Genomic DNA, 20,771 nt, shown 5'->3' on the forward strand with positions numbered 1-20,771 from the left:
AGGAAAAAGAATGTGTCAAATAGATTTCTGTGTCACAGCACAGTGGTTTTTTTTTTTTTGTTTTGTTTTTTTCTTTTTTTTTTCCCTTGCTTTGTTTTTCTGTCTCAATAGTCTTGTAAGAAAGATGTGTTTTCTGTTTATCAGGTAGATAGGAGCCTGAGCCTGGGCCACGGTTCAGTAACTTGTCCAGGATTACAGTGAAGACACACAGAGTGGACTGAAGAAGGCCTTGCTGCTTCAGCGATGTGCCATTGGCTTAGGCAAGGCGCAGGAGAAAACATTCCTCAACACAGGCAATCTCTTCTCTAGTCATTATTCTGAAAACATTGGGTCTTAGTTTTTATGCCTAATAGTGTTTTTCTCAAAAGACCCAAGCTCAGGTTAGGCCAGGAGAGATAAACTAAGCAGAATGTGAATGTCCCTCAAGGAGCAGCGTTTACAGAAATAATTAGCATTAATGAGATTTCCCAGGCTCTCAATCATTTGGATTTCCAAGCCCTAATTCTTCTTTCTGTGGTTATCATACTATCAAAATTTATGACCTCGGAAATTTAAAATTCCATTTATTAGGCAATAAAATATTTCGAGGAATTGATGGACTATATTATTTTTTTCTTTTGCAGCAAAGCCCTCTGCCATTAAGGGCCTACCGCTTGAATCAGTGGTAGGTACCACCACACACAGTTTATTTTAAACTTTTGTATAAAAACTGTATCCATTATAAGTCAAAAAACCCCGCAATCAAAACTGATCAGTGGTTCATTGTCTCAAAATCCAGGAGAAATTTGTCCAGAGTTCAAAGAGGGCAATCCTCTGGGTTTAGGATGTTTCAGAGCACAGATTGGAAATAAGTGCAGATTTTTGGAGTTCAGCTCTCTGACACAATGCTCACGGCAGAGCTAAACATAGGTCAAGGAAGTCTCTGCAGGGGTCTAGAATCCACAAAGAAGAATTGGAAGAAGCTGTCAGCAGAGCCAGATGTTCCACAACCTGGGGTGGGGTTGGGGGAGGTGCAGCATTTTGCGTAGTTTCTGTCAGTGGTTAGAAATTTGCAACCTGATTCAACTGGGTAGGAGGAACTAAAGTTGACATGCAAATTCACCACAGGGTGGAAACTGATCTGTTCTTTGAGTCCAGCTAGCTTGGGACAAAGAAATCTCGGGCACCACTTGGGAAGGTACTGGAAACTGAGGGCCCTGCTGGATCTGAATTGGAGCAGGTAAGCAGAGAGGATGCCATGGTAGGCTCTGCACAGAAATGGATATTCGCGTCTCGTGTTCTTTTCCAAATGAAACTTCTCTCTACTAATACGGTGCAGTCCTTTGAGGATTTCTTTTCCTGTTTTTTTTTTTTTTTTTTCCTATCTAAATTATCATCATAAACAAAACCGACATGGTCTCCCTTAAACCCAGCACCACTAACCCCAGAATAGAGAAACTGGATGAGGTTACAGTCAGACAGGTTAGCCTGGCACTTACTGCAGTTTCAAATGACTGTAAAACACAAGCCCAGGTAAAGAAAAGCCTTGTTGAAAGGAGCTTTCTGATTTCTGGTTTTGTGTGTTTGTCCTGCGCTGCTGTTAGCGTTTAGAGAAGTGAAAGTGTATTTGTTTGAGGGGAGTTTCTTCCCCTTTTATTTTTCCAGAGCATTTTGCCTAAGAATAGATTTTTTTTTTCTTCAGTATTTGCTAAACAGTTTTTTGTTCCCAGCGTTCCTGACTTTAGCAATGTGGGGACAAACTCCAGGATCGTCTACTGATCAGCAAGGCTGTTTGTACTGTGATGTCACGTATTTCTCAATGACAGTCCTAAAAGAAGTACACATTGTGCACATGTATATTAACTTTTTACTTCCCTCAGTGAAGCACAGCATTTTATAAATGTATCTTTACCAACTTCTAAACTTTGAACATGGTATCCAATTTCCTCACTTCTAGGTGGGAATAACCCTTTGCAGGGTAAAGATTAACTATTAAACACTGAGTCACTTATTGAGCTGGTTGACCTTAGACCAGTAGGGCCAGGAGGAGATCTCTAATTTGTTATTTTGTGTGTGTTACAACTGATTAGCTTTTTATTAAGAACAACCTTTCACCTGTGACAATGCAGCTACATAAATAAAATCGCAAAGACGTCATTTTCAAAATTTCAAGTGTACAATTTGAGGACAAAATCGATTTCCATCAAAACACACTTATATTTAAAACTATTATGGGCATACCTCATGAATGTGACTCGATGCTAACCATAGTCTCCTTTAAAAAGTTAAATTGAACTCTATTTTATATAACAATGACCAAAGAGTGTTTAGATGACTTGCACGCCAGCACATGGCATGTTTGTTTACCCTTGTAAAATTAAAGCATGCTAAATACATAAAATATGAAATTTGACAGTTATTATAAGCTAGGAGTTAATGTCTTCATTTTCAACAAATCATGTCAATTTACTTGCAAATGATAAGCCTAAACAAGGCATAAAATGATGTTGTGAAGCACTAATTGTCTTAGCTGGTGGTATGAATGCAAAATTAGGCAGCAATTAGTAGAAACTAATCAGTTTTCTCTCTTGAGGCAAAGGCCTTGAATGAGCATTACAGCCTGCTGGACCCTGTGCACAGAGGGGTACCCCAGAAGGAAACACCATTTCAGGGAAGAACCCTGTATCTACTCCTAGCTCCACTATAACAAGCCCGGAAGTGTAAAGAGCTACAGTTTTGACTGAAGGGATTAGATTTTACTATAAAGGCATAAGGGCCTGTGCCTGTAGGCAGGCACAGGATTTAAGAAGCAGATTCATGGACTGCAGATAAGCCAAGGCTGTATCATGATGCTCTGTCCCTGAGTATTTGTTTTAAAGGAAATAAATTGTTCTGCTGTACAGAGTTTATGTGGAATCGAAAAGAGAAAACAGAGAAAAGGAGAACAATTGAAAGCCATTGATTTTAAAACTCAGAAAACAGAATAAAAGGAACTGAGAGGCTGCCGTGAGCAGGGGATTTTCTCTCTCTGAGCAGGGGGTTTTCTCTGTGGGTCTGACTACATGCCTTCTCAAGGGCGGTCCAGTTTGCCCTGCGCTCTCAGACACACTTGCCTACAAACATTGTATTGGCCTCAGAGCCCACTTTTGAATGCATTGTACTTCAAGATAAGTAACTCTAACTCCTCTGTACTATTACAAGGATGAACTAGATGTTGATGCAGGCATACTAATACATTTCTTCTTTCTTTGTTTCAGATAGGGTCTGGCTATGTAGTCAAGACTCATAATCCTTTAGTCTCTTTCCCAGGAAGATTACTGGGATAATAGAAATGTGCCATCATGCCCAACATGATGTACATTGTTCACTTGCTTTGTCATGAAGTCAGGGTGATGTTGAAACCAAGGAAATGTTCCTGTCTCAGTCTCCCTAGTGCTGAGATTATAGGCAGAAGCAGATACTCCTTAGTTTCATGTGTGGGTATTGCACCAGTCTTTCACAGACTGAAGGAATGATAGCAAAGTTAAAATATGGCCTCAGAAGATTGTGCAGTGTGCATTATCTCCTATGGAGATAATGGAGGGCTGCTTGGGACATGACAGGAAGAAATCTAAGAATTGAAATAATCGCACTCAGCATGTACTTGCCCCCCCCCCCCAAAGAAATAGTAAAGCTCTCTAATTAACATCCCAAACACAAGGCAAACTCTTGGCTCTGAGTTTCACTATAATGGCTTCTCTAATTGTGTGCCCTGTGATCAGACTGAGAGAGGCACATCCTCCTAAGAGCAGGTTATTCTTCATCTCACACAATTCACTGAACTGCTTGGCTACTTCTACTCAGCTATCATCTTGATTTAGAGAAAAACCTACAGAAACAATGCTGTTGATAGCAATGGTGTAACTAGCTTGTGAAATTAAACAGAATGCAGCCCTAACAAAATAGACTTTAACACAGCTGGCAAGAACACACTATAACAGGTCTGTGGTAGGGACATGCCCCACAGCAAGGCCAAAGAACACCCCAGGGTGTTCAGGAACAGCCCTCAACAGGCTCCAGGAGGTTTGCACAGAGCTCACTTCATGGCAAGGTTCTGTGACTTTCAACACAGGACCAGCCTATATTTTTTAGGAATCATCACTGTTCAGTTACAACAGCTCAGTGACTTTTGCAGTTGGAATCAATTTTCATGCTTTAATAATCAATGCTTTGTTTTACTGTAAAACTAAAAAAAAAAAAAAAAAAAAAATGACTCTCTTGTGACCATCTGCTCTTGAGCCCCAGTATTTCATAGCTTCTCTCTGATTCTTTGAAATTCATGATCCTGTTTCTACCTGAATGAATCAATGTCTATCACAGTTGATATTCCTGGAAGAATTTGGTGTTATGCTCAGCTAAATACTATATGCATTGCCTTGATAGAGTTGCAACAAATCACTTACAGCAATGCATGGTAAAGTGTTCAGTCAAGGTCTAACCAAATGTGACAAGGCAACTAACTGGTGAAGCCAAGGGAGAGACATAGTCATCTCTGAAGGTAACATCATCAGAAGGTAACAGATAGCAAGCAATTTTAAATCAAAATGCAGGCACAGCAAGCATGCTCTATCTTTGTCATCCATATGTATACCTAAATAAGCATAGTACCAGACAGGATGTATCCATTATTATAAGGTGTATGCTTTTTAAGGTTACTGATGCTTAAAGGAAGAAAGACTACTTTTAGCAGAGACAACATAACAGACCTGAACAAAGATGTAGCATTTGATTTAGGGCAGTGAGAAGCTCCTGAGATCTGAACATATTGGGATAAAAGGAACATGTTTTCGGCAAAGAATATATAGAGTGAGAAAATTCACGGAGATGGACAGTCTTGTGAGAAAGACATGCGATGGCAGTATGATCAGATGCTGAGAACGTCATCATCTCAGCTGTCATCCAACACTGTTCTGCCTGGGCTTGAATAGAAGAAGAAGGGGAGACGATCCAGAGCAACTAGAACACCTCCTCCACGACAGTTTTGAACAGCACCCATTAGCTTCTAATTCAGCTTAGTGGATTGTGAAAACAAATCTACTCACACTCCACACTGCAGACTCAGATGATGTGGCATCATCATCCCCTAGATGTCTGGTGCTTATGACATAAGATATTTTCTATGTAGGACTCTGAATTCTCACACTAAAGAAAAACCTTTGCCACCCTGTCTACATTATCATTATCAGATGTATCATGAACTCACATTCTTCTTTTTAAAATCCCTTAACATTTCAAAATTTTCTTTATTCCTACTATTAGTAAGTGTGTGTGTGTGTGTGTGTGTGTGTATGTGTGTGTGTGTGTGTGTGTGTGTGTGTGTGTGTGTGTGTGATTTATTTACATCACTGCAGGAACTTATGTGTCATGGTATATGTCTAGAGGTCAGAGAAAAACTTTTGGGAGTTGGTTCTCTCCTTTCAAGTTGTTGAGGCATAGGTTTACTTGTTCTTTTTGTCACGCTCACACTCTAAGATAGTTGTCTCAAAGAATTCTGGGTAGTTCTTCTGTTTCCACCTCTCATCTTATTGCAGGACTGCTGGGACTCCAGATGGGCGTCTATGTTTTTACTTGGATTCTGAGAATCAAACTCAGCTTGAAAGACTTATGCAGCAAATACTTTTACTTGCTTAGCCATCTCTCTAGCTCCCTGACAAATTCTTATAATTTTGCATTACATAGTGATTTTCATTTTATGTGAATATGTGTAATATCATTGGTTCACTCAGAATCCTTCAGGGTTGTGCCAAATAATCACATGTTCTCTTCAGCATGTATCTCAAAGCCTGTCAGTCACAGAAGTCCTCCATGACTATCATCTGCCCCTGTCTACCTCACAATTTCTTCAATAAACTCAACAAGGTATTGGTTGACCAGGCTAAGGTCTTCTCCTGTCCTGGACCATTCAGTTCCTGTCATCTTCCTTCAAATTTCAGTTCTTCACCAACACCCCACATGGCCCAACTAAGGTTGTTCACTTAAATGTCAACTGCATCCCATTATCCAGTCCTCTTGTCTATAAAATTGTCTACAACATTTACTATAGCATTTGCTCTCCAGTTTTTCCATAAAGCATAAGCTCTCTTAAGAATTGACACAGCTTTATAGCCTGCTCCTCCACCAGTGTCATAAACCACACGACGGGGGGTATATGACAGGTATATGTCTTAAAAGCTTAAGCAGAGGAACATGTCGTTGAAGATAACAGAACTTCCATGTATAAATCAAGTAAAGTCTAAAGAGGAGTGGTTATCATTAACACCTCTCTAACTCAATATCCAAACAACAAATGAATGAGTTTAAAACATGATTAAACCTCCACCATCAGACAAGTGACATAGATCAACTGGTAAAGCTGCTTGCTGTACAACCTGATGACCCAAATTCTCAGACCCACAGTGCAGAGAAAACTGATTCCATGTAGTTTTCTTCTAGAGGCCACACATGCTCTGTGGAGTGTAGATGATTCCATATCCATTATATATGTTCTATACTAATTAATGAGGGGCTGGAGAGATGGCTCAGTGTTTAAGAGCACTGTCTGTTCCTCCAGAGGGCCTGAGTTCAATTCCCATAATGAAGTAAAATTTAAAATATAAATAAATAATAATCCTTCAAACGCCTTTCAGAAAGGTTATGTAAGCTTCCTGAAACAGTGGAGTTCTACACGATTATGAAACAGTAGAATGTGGTTTCAAGAAACACGACAGGATCTTGCTTCCTCTGAAGTGGTCAAGAAGGACCAGGTCGCTGAATTGTTCAGGTATCATATGGAGGAAAAGATGACATTCAGAGAGAACTTGACTTCACGTCAATATCATGTGCATATACACTAAGGTTTAAGTTTTAAAGTGTTAAATTTTAAGTTATCCACAGTTGTAAAATGTTACATGAAGAATTAGCTGTTTGTACTTTGAAAAAAAAAACATATCTTCGTTCTCAAAACTTAGTAAAATAGTTAAATAGAATCAGAAGAAAATGAATTTGTAGTCTGTTTTCTCAGATAAGAATGGAATGAAGGCTAGAGAGACTAAGTACTTGTTTACTCAGTACCTAGCACCTATATGACTAACAACTCTGTACCTCAAGTTCCAAAGATACCATCTTCTGGCCTCTGTGGATATTACACATATCTGATACAAACAAACAAACAAAATACACACACACACACACACACACACACACACACACTTAAAAAGCAACAATATTAACAACAAAACCACTTCAGCCTTAGAGCTTTTTGATTATTTAACCAATGTATCACTATGTACCACTGGCTGGCCTGGAAATTTCCACATATTCCAGATTGACCTCAAACTCAGAGATTTGCCTCTGCCTCCATGTTGTGTCAGCACACTGAACACAGGATTTTCAAGCATCTCTAAGTTGTTACTATTTTTCTTTCTATGTTACTTTCTTTCTTTTTTTTTTTTTTTTTTTTTTTTTTTTTTTTTTTTTTTTTGTATAACAGAATCTCAGGATAAGGTTTAAGGCAAGGAATTCTATTATTCCTTCCATCACATGGGTCACAGGATTGGAATTTAGGATCTCAGACTTGGCAGCAGGGACCTTTGCTGTTGGTGCCTTATCTCCAGGCATGTTTGTTCATTTTATTTTAGGGGGTGGGGGGCTGGGTTTCAGTATGAAGCTCATCCTGGTGTGACACTCCTACATAGCCCAGGCTTATGCCTACCTCTCAGTAATTTTCCTACCTCAGCCTTCCAGTTCCTAAATTACAGGTGTGCACCATCACCTCTGGCTGTAATTCTATTGTTTCTGGAGTTGTGAAAAAAAAATAGGAAAGTTAGTTTAAAATAATGGTACACTCTGTAGAGGGCTGATATGCTGCAGAAAAAAAACAATGATAATGGCTACATTATTTCTGTTTTACTTCCTTCTTAGATAACAGTTTAGGATGGAACCCTGGCCTCTTGAGCTACCAGTTGATGCAGTGCGGCGCATCGCGGCTGAACTCAATTGTGACCCAACGGATGAGAGGGTTGCTCTCCGCTTGGATGAGGAAGATAAACTGAGTCATTTTAGGGACTGTTTTTATATTCCCAAAATGCGGGACCTGCCTTCAAGTAAGAATACTGGGAAATGTTTTATAAATCGATTTAGTAATTTCTGCTAAAACATGTGACTGTCATAATTCTTTGACAGCCATTGTTCCATTACATAATAGAGCTGCAACCATTGTTTCTGAGAAAACAGCAGGCCCTCGGTGCTACCCTACCAACCCATCCACCTACCTGAGCCTCATGTTCTTTATGTTTCTTATCCTTCTCTGAATATAATGCTCACAGGGTGTTTACGCTGTCATCCACTTCTCTGAACAATAAGACGGCTGATTGAAAAGTATACGCGGAGGCGTTTACTTGTTCCAGGCACTTAAAGCACAAAGCAATCCTTTTCAAAGCGATATTAAAACATCTCTTATTTTGTGGCATCTCATTGATGATAGCCTGGTGCTTGTCTGGGAGCTAATGCATCTGTGGCTGGGAGTATCAGGAGGCGTTTATGGGAATAGCTATCTTTACATGCTAAAAGGAAAGGCATCAGTGTAAGAGGTACAGGAAACCACACTGCATGTCTAATATGACAAAGTGACCCAAACGCTTCTGTTTGGGAAAAACTCCTATTTTAAAACATAGGTAGCACAGGAATGAAAAAAAAAAAAAATGAAGCATTTTATGTGAAGCTCTGTTGCTTCCCATCAGTGAAAAGGCAACAAGGTTAGCTGGAATGAATTACAGTCACTTTTACATGATTTATACAATCCAACTTCCCTCATTTTTCCCTTTGATTTCAAATACTCAGAATCTGATAGCCCCACTCACATTATTCCAGGGTAGGATTGGGTCACATACCCTCACTTGGCTTACACTCTATGAACCCCTCTGTGAATTGTGACACCTAAAGGATCCATTTGTGTGTGACTGCTATATCTCGCAGCAGAAATAATTCTGGAAAGAAAGATGAGCGCAAACCAGGTGTTACAGGATGGATATACTTGCCTCAGGATGTACACTTAAAAATAGATAAGATGTTAAATTTTATTGTGTGGGTTTTAGCATATCGCTTTCCTATGTGTTACAAGTAGAAATTTCTGGGACCAGAAAGATTTTTTTGCTCAGTGATTAGGAACACATACTGTTCTTCCAGAAGATCAGAGTTCAAGTCCCAGCACCCATATCAGATGATTCACAACCACCTATAATTGCAGCTTCAGGGAAATTCAAGATCTCTGGCCTGTGTGGGCACCTGTATTCATACATGTGTATAATGTTTTAAATATTTTTATTTTCAAAATAAAAGGTCCTTTTGAAAACTAGCATTGCATATATAATCCTTTAAGAGTCGATACCATTGCCCCTACCCTAAAAATAACATCTGCTTTGAGTTTCTGTCCAGCAGACTTTCTTGGCTAACTCATTGCTAATTCTTAAAGGCTATAAAAAGAGGGACAATAAATTGATTCAGTAAATTTGTTATAATAAATAGAAGGTAACCAGTTTTAGTTTATCAAGACAAAGCATGGTTTCCTCAACAGCAGATTGAGGATGAACTGGGACTTTACTAAAAATTCTGTCTCTCGGTTTTGGTGGCAGAATTATTTAATCACAGTTTTAGGTTGAGGCCATCGTCACCTATCTTAGACGAAGCAGGGTGGTATACTGGAGATAGATCAATTCCATCTCCATTTTTTAATTCTCACTCTGTGTGGTTTTCTCTAAGGATTCACCCATTCAACTATCAATTTCTGTATCTGACTCACTTTTCTCAGAATAACCAGTTAAAGTAAGTAGTGATTTATAGTGTGCTTGAAAGTATATCTAATATGAGGAGAACTATAATACAGAAAATTATGAAGAGCATAAGATGCTCTGCTCTGAGACATCGCCCTGGTAGATGCTCCATGGAGATGCAGGTGAATGAAACCAAGCAGCAGCTCCGGTTTTTCCCATACAAACAAAACTGCACCAAACTCAGGAGCAAATGATGGTGCTATCTCCTTTTTGTTACATTTACATAATATATATGCATCCAAAAAAATTCAGTATTCCAAGAGCACAGAGCAATGGCCTAGCAAGTAACTCTGAATGACTAACATAAGACACAAAGAACATGAAAGGCTGAGCAACAAAAAGCAAAGGCAAATCAGCAAGGCTTAGAAAAGTGAAGGCAACAGGATCCTTGGTGGTAGAAAGAATTTTACCCTTTTGTTTTGCCTACAAGATCTTACTCTGTAGCCTTGTTACAAACTGGCAGTTGTCCTCAAGCCACCTGAGTGATGAGATTTCAGGAGTATGCCACCATTTGCAACTCTGGTAGTTTGTACCTTAGAATCATAAGAAAACACTGCACTAACTGATCTAATCATATATGGTTTGGGTGTTCAACTTTTGCAATCCTTTATATCCCTAGATATTAATATTCCATCTAAGGTGTAGTCACCAAAAATTTTCCCCATCTTTTCTCCACTCCTGTGTTCTTGCCTTGAAGTATTTTCCCTATGCTCTCTCCCAAACAGTTACAAAGTTCGGAGTCTACTTTGATGCAGTTTGAGTAGATCACTCTGTAGGTTGGGAGATAAGGCTTCAGCTTTATAGACTACACATGTAAAAACACATACAGAAATCCTACTTCTCCAGTATACTTAGTAAAATTAATCTTTCCTTAATTATATTTTTGCATTTTTTAACCAAGGATTTCATATATTAGTCCACTGTTTTACATCATTTTCCCCACTTTCCCCATTCTGACTCTTCCTGTACCTCCAGATCTCCTCTAAAATCATGATTTATATTTGTTTTATAAATACACACACAGACACACACACACACCCCATATATATCAAATGCATTCACATATGTGACACCCCTTGTCAAATATTAGGTGTTAGAGCTTTTTCTGAGGCCCTTCTCTTTTGGTCTGCATGTCTGCTTATGTTCCACTGCCTTGCTGGCTTTGTTACTGTTGCTCTGTAATATAATTTGTCACTGGGTTCTGTAGTTCCACCAGCATTGCTCTTTATAAAAGTTTATAAGAGTTGCTTTTGCAATTTGGTATCTTTTGTGCTCTATTTGTTATTAATGAGATATTCCAGATCTGAAAAAATGACAACACTTAGATTTACTAAGCAGATTGCTTTTAGTCAATAGTTATTATTAAATATATTTTGTAATTGACTATTAACATGTAATATATAATGTATGATATATGCTATATGTATTCTGGGATACATATGAACTGAACAGACATTTCTTGAAAGATGAAACACAAATGATCAGATATGTGAAAAGTGTTCAACATCGTTGGTCACTATGAAATTGAAAATAAAAAAAAATTCTTGAGATTCTATATTAGTCCAGAAAGAATGGCTAATAGCAAAGAAAACACAAAAGCAGAAAGAGGAAAGAAAGAAAGAAAGAAAGAAAGAAAGAAAGAAAGAAAGAAAGAAAGAAAGAAAGAGAGAGAGAGAGAAAGAAAGAAGGAAAGAAAGAGAGGAAGAAAGGAAGGATGGAAAAAAGAAGGAAGGAAAGAAGGAAGGAAGGAAGGAAGGAAGGAGGGAGAAAGGGAAGGAGGGAAGGAAGGAAAAAAGGAAGGAAGGGAGGAAGGAAAGAAAGAAGGAAGGAAAGAAGGAATAAAGAAGGAGGAAAGTTAAATAGCAACAAATACTGATGAGGATATGCAGGGAAAGAGAAACTCTCATTCACTACAGGTAGGAATGTAAGCAGATGTGGCAACTGAGAGAATGGGGTGGAGGGTGTTCAAAATCAAAGTCAGAACCACCATGCTACTCTGCTCTGCCACTCTGTCTTATATGTCTGAATGACTCTAAGTCAGCACATCACAGAGATGCTTGCATCTCCATGTGTTTTTGTTTATCTATTGTGCCATCCACAGTGTTCGAGAAACTCGGTCAGCATTTCATATCTACCAACAAAGGAATGGATAAGAAAATGTGCTCCATATAATATGATGATATGCAACCATAAAGAACTATGAAAAAGCCACATTTGCGGGAAATAACCTATTGTGTTAAGCAAAATAATAAAATATGTGAGCACAAATACCACATGTTCTCTCTTCTATGTGGACTCAGAACTGTGTGTGGTTTCTTAAAGCTAAAAAAAGAGAGAAGGAGTTCATAAGGAAGGGGAAATAGGCTGATGGAATGTCAAAAAGCCGCAGGAAGACTATGTAAAATTTTCTTTTCTTTTTTCTTTTTTTTTCTTTTTCTTTTTTTTTGCCTGATATAATTGTCATCTCTGAGGCTTACTGCCTCTGTCTGCTAACATAGGCTTGGTTCTGAAAACTTCTAGCCTCTGTACAATATTATCTGGGCCTACAATGTTCTCACCCTCTGAGACTTACTGCTGAATAAACTCACCCTTTCTAGCTCTTTCTGAACTCTGGCTTCTTGGTCAACTCAGCTGTTCTGGCTCAAAACTCCTGTTCATGTTGACTGGCTTCTTTTAGCTTCTGACTACAATGCTCTGTTTGGCCTCATTCTAACTTTGGCAATGTGCTCTAATCTGCAGGCTCCTTCTCATTCTCTGCCTCTTTCTGTGTTCACCTGTGTCTAGCTTGTTCTCTCTTCAACCTGTCTCTGTACAACTGCACTGGTAAAACTGCCCTCCCTCAACACTGCTCTCTCTTAAGTAGCCTCTCTTTTCTCTCTGTAGCATTGAGAGTTGGGCAGATCCTATTCTGTCATATGTTTCTATAATTCATCATTTTGTCTGCCTCTCAATTACACATCACTTTCAAACATGGTACATCCTTTGACAAACTAACTTTACCTTCACTGTTTGGGATTGAAGGTGTCTGTATTCCAGCAAGAAGGATTAAAGATGTGAGCTAAGGGTGTGTCTGCATTTCACCCAGAATATGACTGATTACAATCCCTCTACAGGACAGTGTGTGGGAAGGAAGACAAGTAGTCAGAGGGAAGCAGCAGACAGGGAGGAGAGCAAAGGTGAAACCAGTGGGAACAAAGAAGATTGACATCTATGTAGGGAAATGCCCACACTTTGACATAAACTCTACTACTTTATATGCTGACATAGACATTAATTTTAAAAGTTCCTCAAGGAAAAAATGTAACAACCACCTATGGATTTCTATTTTATTTTTATTAGATGTAAGCTTTGTATAGACTTGCACTAGAATTTTTTCAAAATAAATAGGCTTTACAAGCATTTTCTGAGAGATTAGTATGGATATAATGAAACTATACTGCGCTGGTGATGTTCTTAATGGTTGACATTGGTCTGCAGATGATAGTCAAGAATAGAAGGAAGAAGGAAAGAAAGAAGAAAGGAAGGAAGGAAAGAAAGAAAGAAAGAAAGTAGGTAGTAGGGAGGGAGAGACAGAGAAAGAAAGGGAAGAAAAGAGACAGCATGAGTAGTATATATTGAGTGTGAGTAGGGGTCAGTAAGCCCAAAGAAGCAAAAGTAATGGAGGTGAGGAAGGGAGCTGGGCTTCAGGACAAACCTGAACTACTTATTGAACAGTAGACTCCATGTTAGCAGACACTGCCTCAGCTCAGCTTTATGGGATGGGTTAAAGAGCAGTATGTAATTAGCCATCCATTTAAAAAAGAATGCCCTTTGCTGCTTTTCTATGTGTGGCCATGATATGGAGGTCAGACAGGTGATAGCTAATTTCATTGTGGTATGAAGCACATGAGGACAAAGGGAAGACAGGGAAGGGTATGTCCTCCTCATTGAGGAGACCTCAGACTTTAGCTAACATGTCCCCTTAATAACTGAGGGGAAAAGGTGCTAATAAAATGTCTTTTCCTCCTTCATTTTAAAAGGGATTTATTTAAATATTTGTGTGAGGCTGGTTTAGTTTAAGGACTCTACATCCGTGCAAGTGGCCTTGCAGCATGGAAGGCATCAAATAACCTGGAACTAGAATTTCAGGCTGTTGTGAGCATCCTGATATGAGTGCTAAGAATCAAGGTTCTCTGTAAAAGCAGTAAACACTCTCAACTGCCAAGCCATCTTTTCAGCCATACATTTTCATTCTTAACAGTCACCATGCCAAGCTAACAATTCTAATACTATCCAGGAAAGTGAGAGTAAAATTAGGGAACCGCTAACAGCTGGGATTACAGTGAAACTACAAATTTGAGAATTATCAACATTTAGGTAACATTTGAAAATAAGGCTTGAACATTAAGGACTATACATGGTGCTGGAAAAAAAGTCTGGAAATGAAACTATACGCATAGGCATGAAAAAATAAACTATTAACAGGGTAGGAAAAGGGAAATGGGGAACACATGTGTAGAAAGGCATTCAGTGAAATTAGAGTGCTTACCAGTTTCTGCCACACAAAACCTGAATCCAGCCTTGTATTCCAGTAGTTAGGAAGTTTTATTTAATAGGTTTAATTTAATCAAATCATTGGTGTGACAGAGTGGATATATTTTTATAGATGTAATTGAAAGATTGGAAACTGGAGTTTACAGTGATTTCTCAAGAATCAAGAACCAAACCGGTCGGTGATCACAGGGAGAAAAAGGGAACCACAGATGTCTTTGATTATGAATGCACTTTATGAGAAAGACTGGGGAGAATGTAAGATAGATAAGTTTTCATGTCCAACCCTCTTCAGTTAAGGAGAATTTATAGTAGCTTTATTTCTGTCCTCACATATTCAGCTCATGAAACCCTCCAGCCCTGTGCTAATATGAACTGCTAAAGACAGTCTTTGACAAATCTCAAGAGATGGGCGTAGTGGACAAGTTCAACAGTTCAGATGGATATTTCTTAAAGATCATTTATGGCCCTGTCTAGTCATTACATCCTCCTCACAGTTCAGTCTGGGCCTTACTCTTCATTGTGACAGAAGGTTGGACCTGAAAATGTATTTATCAAAAGTCCAAGGTTTCACCCAAGTGTGGTGACAAGGTCTACTTTCTCCTTTGAGTTTGGTCCTAATTACATTTCTATTAGTATGATAAAGCACCATGACGAAGGCAGCTCGTGGAAGAAAGCATTTAGTTTGGCTTATGGTTCATGATGGAGGAGCAAACGGACAGCTGAGAGTTACATGTTGACATACAAACCACAAGACAGAGAGAAACAGTAGAAGTTATGAGTCTCTTTAAACCTCAAAGCTCACCCACAGTGACACATGTTCTTCACCAAAGCCACACCTTCTAATCCTTTCCAACAGGTTCATAAATTTGGGACCAAGTTTTCACATATGTGGGCCTATGCGAGTCATTGCCATTCAAAAGTTCCCATTCAAACAACCACAGTTATACATCTTTTTCTCTAAGGGGAATTTATTTTCAAGAATATAGGGAAATCCTTTTTAAGTCCTCAAAATATAGCCTTTATTCAGGAACCTTCCACCCCACAATTTCCAAACCACAAAGAAGACTAATAGACTTAAACATTCACAAGATTATATCAGTTGTGAGTGTAAATCTGGTTGTGAAGCATAATTTTCCCAATCTTCCTCTTTCAAGATTAAGTCCCAAGGGCTTGAAGTGGGCATAGCCTTGCATCCTCTGTTTTGCATCCTCATAAAACCAAAACCATCCTCTCTTAGTAGCCATGATTTGCCTATAGCTCTTTACCTATGTGTGAAGCCAGGTGAGATTTACCCCATTCACACTGATATGCCAAGTGATGTCATTGATCAGTATTGTTTAGCTGACTGTACTTTTAAGTTTCAAAGGTGCACTTCCCTGTCATATATAGAAGACACTATCATCCAATAGTTGTCCTTGTCTTCTGTCTCTTAGATTATCTAATCCCAAGTGGGCAACCCTAAACACACGTACATACAAGCAGCACAACAGGGATTCAGCAGGCTGTATTTTAAAACTTATATATACATATATAATCAATTTCTGCAAGATAATATTAAGAAATCTAATAATATTTAACTGTACTTAATAAGGTGGTATTGTGTGTGAAGTTAGTATTAATCCACTCAGAAATACACAAAGATATTCACCCATTTCATTCTGAGCATTAGCAGACTAAATACAGATATAGCTTTTATTCAGTAATGTATAGACTCCAATTCATGGGTGTTTATGATGTGAATAAATCTGTGTAGTCAGATATACAGGTTTCATTTTACATATTAGCACCAGATCTTTGTGCAAAACATGAATTCAGAAGCTCATCTCCATTGTATCTTTTTGCAAATGCCTGCTACTCAGAGAGGATAGTTTTGGTTTTAAGATTTGTCTTGATGAAGACGCAAGGCTACCATAAGAAACTTCTTTTTTGTTGGTTTGCACAGTACCCAGCTTCCAAGGGCCCAGCTTCCTGTATTGCTGCTAGGAAACTGAAACTTTCTTCTGCTGGTAAGAAAGCTGTGAGCAAAGTTGGCAAATGCCTGTATTGCTTTCTGCCTCAGGGATGTGGCCCAGAAACCTGAGCTGAATTGACACATAGCTACAGGAAAAATGGATGGATGGTGTGAGCAGATAACAAACCAACAATGGCAATGCCTCAGCCTTTCCTTATATACTATTTAGAGAAAAATCTGCTCTGACAAGGAAAAGGAGTAGGAGTCTCCTGGAGTTCTGACAGACCACCAAACTCATGGTTTAGGGGTTTATAGTTCAGTGAATTCTCCAAGAATAGAATGAAACCTTGAAGCTCCTTTACACTTTGGTTATATTTCCAGTTCCGACATTTTAGCCTAAACTACAGACAGCCCTTAAATAAGAAGTTAGATCCCAATAAGCTTATCAGAAATTGAAAACATTCTAAATTATAAATGCATTTGAAAGTTGCAAAACTGTGAGTGATACTTACGCCTATTAGGGTGAACTGACTACTCCGATGTCACTTCTCAAACCTCAGCAGGAGCCACTAGAGACACAGCACCATAGACTCCGATGTCATGCTGAATGGGCTTCTTCATGTCAAGTTGTATCTGACTGCTACCTAAGTACAAAATACAAAAAAACCAAGTGTTTCAAAGTTCAAAAGAAAGTAAATGCTCACCATACCTGAACTGAATATAAAAGAATGAGCTTTATCTTAAAACATTTTAAGGTAAAATATGTTAGCACTCTCTCTTTTATTTTATGACCAGGAACAGACCTGCTCCTTAGGAAGTTTGACCCTCAGAATTAAATCAACTAGATAACTGAAGGAAAGGAATCCTTCCCTCTGCTGTTGGCCAATTGCTTTGTTTCTGAGACATCTCCATCTTCAACTAAAGTTTTGACCCGATTCTTAAGAGGACTGAGATCTCAGATTTACAGACATAAGCATAAGTCCCAGATAGGTACTATTTCAGACTACTGAAATCCAGTTCTATATTGCCAACAGTAATAACAAGACAGTTGCTTTAGTATCACAATTATTAAGACTGGAACAATTTTACAGTTAGGCAGTTCATATCCAATAAATTCAGATTGCCTGCCTGGCTCTGCCTGGTAATAAAGGGCGCCAAACAATCAAAGCATAAAGGAAACAGGCACAGCTGTGCAATCTGGGTTTTCACCTAGTGATTGTAACACAACAGGCAACCATTTCATATCTGGTAACTTGTAAAAACACTGTGCATCTCTGAAGACAGAATACCTTTTATTTGTTTCCTTCCCCTTTCCTACTCCTGCTTCCCATAATTTTTTCTTTCCCAATCCTTAAACATGGAAAGAAATTCTCAATTTAGACAAAATTGAAAATAAATACAACATTTTCCCAGCTTTCTAAAACAGTTATTGTGTCCTAGTGATAAGACAAAATTTTGAATCAAGTTTCCCAGCAGACTGGGTCATACTTCTAGTCCTGGAGAGTAGAGTCAGGGAGGAGCCTGAGTAGAAGCAGGAAAGAGACATATGTATAGGTTTTTTGGACAGTTACTAGGGAGGGAGCAAAACAAGTTAGCAACAAGTTCAGTAGAAAAGTTCCTGGCACCATCGTCATCTAGGCGCTAGCAGGTGGACATGGGAACAAGGCATAGTCATCTGAAATGGTAGTGTCAAGATGTGTGGTGGCGTCTCCCAGGCATGAGCCTATTACTAAGCAGAGTTAAAATCTGTTTTAGGATGTTCTGAATGAGAAGTGCCTCCAGTTTCACATTGTGTGGTGGCCCTGCTGTTCACTTCCTGGTCCTCTGGTGTCCAAAATCCCTGGGAGGCAAGGAAGACAGGTCAAATAGCCTTCTACCACACAAGTTTCTGGATGACTCTTGCTGTAGGAGCCAAGGGACATTTAAAAAAAAAAAAAAAAAAAAAGCTGTTCCACAGAAGATAGTAACTGGGGCTTAGGGGATATTGGCAAAACTAGGCCATAATTAAGCTCCTGAATGCAGAACTTTGCTTCTACAGTCCTTCCTTATGCTTCTGAGGAAGCTGCCCAGCATGGAGAGAGGACACTCTGAGCCTTGTGTCAGCAGCCAGGAAACTAAGAGGTTGTAAGAAGGGAGATGTGCCCTTTCCTATGGGAAGGTCTTTATTAACAACCGGTAACACTGGCAGAAGTGGGAGCAGTGATCTGAAACGCATCCTCATTTGCTCACAGCAGTCTCACTGTTTGGTCCATAGGAAAGGGAAACAGAGACGAGGCTTAAGAGTGTCATGGTGATCATCCACCTGCCTGGCTTCATAATATGACTGATATTACCTTGGAACTGTATGCCACAGTTTGCCATGCGAAGCTTTGTTGGGTCACTGTAGCCTAGGGGATAGTTTTTATCATTTTCACTATTGAGTTTTATGACTCTTGGCATGCAAGGTAACCTTAGAAACATTGGATGGCTCAACCAGAAGGTAAGAAAGAGAGAGAGGGAGAGAGAGAGAGAGAGAGAGAGAGAGAGAGAGAGAGAGAGAGAGAAAGAAAGAACCAAGATGGAGCCAGACATAGTGCTGGCTAGAATAGTGACATGTCCTTCCTTCAGACTTTCAGTGGCTGATCAGATATCGCTTCATTTTTATCAAAGTGAGGCTAAACATTGCATATGCTCTATGCAATGGTACATTGAAAACTGAAATGTTAGCTTAGAGCCAGGCATGGTGGCACACATCTTTAAACCACCAGCACTAGGTAGACATAGGCTGACTCTGTGGGTTTAAGACCAGCATAGTATGTTGGGAATTGTTGGCCAGAAATGGCTATATAATGATACCCTGTCTCAAAAACAGAAAGGAGAGACAGAAAGAAGTAAGGGAGGATAGAAAGAAGGAAGAAAGAAATTAAAGAACAAAAAAGAAAAAATTCTAGCTTATAATTTCTAAGTGAACTGTTCTGTAATAACACCCCAAACTCACATAGCTGTTCACTAATGGTGTCATGTCTTCACATATACATATGGGGAAGGACATGTCACATATGAATTCTTTCAAAGCAAATAATGTATAATTTGGAGTTAAGTCTCACTGAGATATTTCATTTTATTTTATCCCCTCCCCCATGCCTTCAGGCCAAAATATTAGCATGAGTGCTCTTATGGCTGATCACAGCAATCTGTCCGGAAACAGTGTTGTCAAAGCAGCTTTGGGACCTGCAATGTTCCCCGAGTCAGGACCTCAGCTTGACAGCTTGGCTTTTTGTGTCATTCTGTACTTTGACATCTCCAAAGCACAAAGTGGTATTCTCTAACTCACAGAAAAAAAAAAGTCAAATCTGGACAATAATTTTTAAAAAGAACATGTCCTGAAAAATCATTAAAGAATGCTAGTTTTTTTATCCTAATTTATTCTAGTAACGAACACCAATTCCATGGAAATAAATTTTACTGTTTTACCTTTCTGAAACTAACCGAGTGCAATTGGCTCTAGGCACACTAAATGTTGATGACTACAGGAAGGCCTGTGGCTCAGACATACTAAGTTCATACCAGGTGCCCAATGAGCTCAATCACTAACATACAAATACATTACAAAAATCATTTTATTTTTAAAATTATTGTTCTCTACACGTTGGTGATGGTGGTGGTGATGATGATGTTGTTGTTGATGATGATGATGCTGATAATCAGCCAGACAGATGGCTTAGGGTTTGAGAGCACATGCTGCTCTTCATAAAGGCCTTCATAAGTTTGGTCCCCAGCACCCACATTGGACAGCTCACCACCTCCCGTAACTCTATCACTAGGGCATCTGACACTTCTTCTGGCCTCTTTGGGCAAGTGCCTGGCATCTGTTTCCACATACTTGGCAGAAAAACACATACACATGAATAAAAGCAAACAAAATTAATATAAGGATAACCGTGTTAATAATAAGGCTAATTCATGTTTTCTTCTTTAAATTTCTGCTAAATGCTGGAAATGAGATTGTTACTGGTTCTGCTTGTGTATCCACTCAGTTAAAAATGTATTGGGAATGTAGTCTTTTTCACCTTGAAACAGCTGGGCAGAACGTTTCGCCTGGATCCTAACATGAGCCACTTGATTTACTACAATATGCTGAACAACATGCATTTCACCGTGTGAGGAGTGGAAAGACTTTGTTCTCAAGGGTTTTACTGTTGAATATTAAAACATTTTAAATAGAGTTCCTCAAGTCTTCTGTTCCCATAATTAGATGTCACATTAAGTAGAAAGTAAAGTGTCCTAGGTGACCTTGGTAACTCCATTCATCTCCAGGCATCTCAGAGTTTTGATTGTTTGTTTTGTTTTTGTGTTTTTTTTTTAAAATTGGGTTGAGTGAAAGCCTTCCTAAAGCAAGGCTGTATAATTTGTTAAGTAATTTTTTTAATGCTTAATACAGAGGCACTCTATAGGAACAAGTTAAATAGACATTGTTTTATATA

General features: G+C 38.9%; 1 protein-coding gene across 3 annotated transcripts in view; it reads left to right on the forward strand.

Annotated features, from left to right (window-relative positions):
• Positions 1–1,060: 1,060 nt before the first annotated feature.
• Positions 1,061–20,771, forward strand: part of Kynu (kynureninase) — a 125,939-nt gene continuing 106,228 nt past the window's right edge. For all 3 annotated transcript variants that reach the window (XM_034495975.2, XM_076928699.1, XM_076928698.1), the window contains exons 1-2: positions 1,061–1,219; positions 7,918–8,099. In XM_034495975.2, the coding sequence (XP_034351866.1) occupies positions 7,931–8,099 (169 nt within the window). In that variant the 5' untranslated portion in view covers positions 1,061–1,219; positions 7,918–7,930. The remainder of the gene's footprint in view (positions 1,220–7,917; positions 8,100–20,771) is intronic.

The sequence above is a fragment of the Arvicanthis niloticus genome, chromosome 2 (assembly GCF_011762505.2).
Source record: "Arvicanthis niloticus isolate mArvNil1 chromosome 2, mArvNil1.pat.X, whole genome shotgun sequence".
Lineage (NCBI taxonomy): Eukaryota > Metazoa > Chordata > Mammalia > Rodentia > Muridae > Arvicanthis > Arvicanthis niloticus.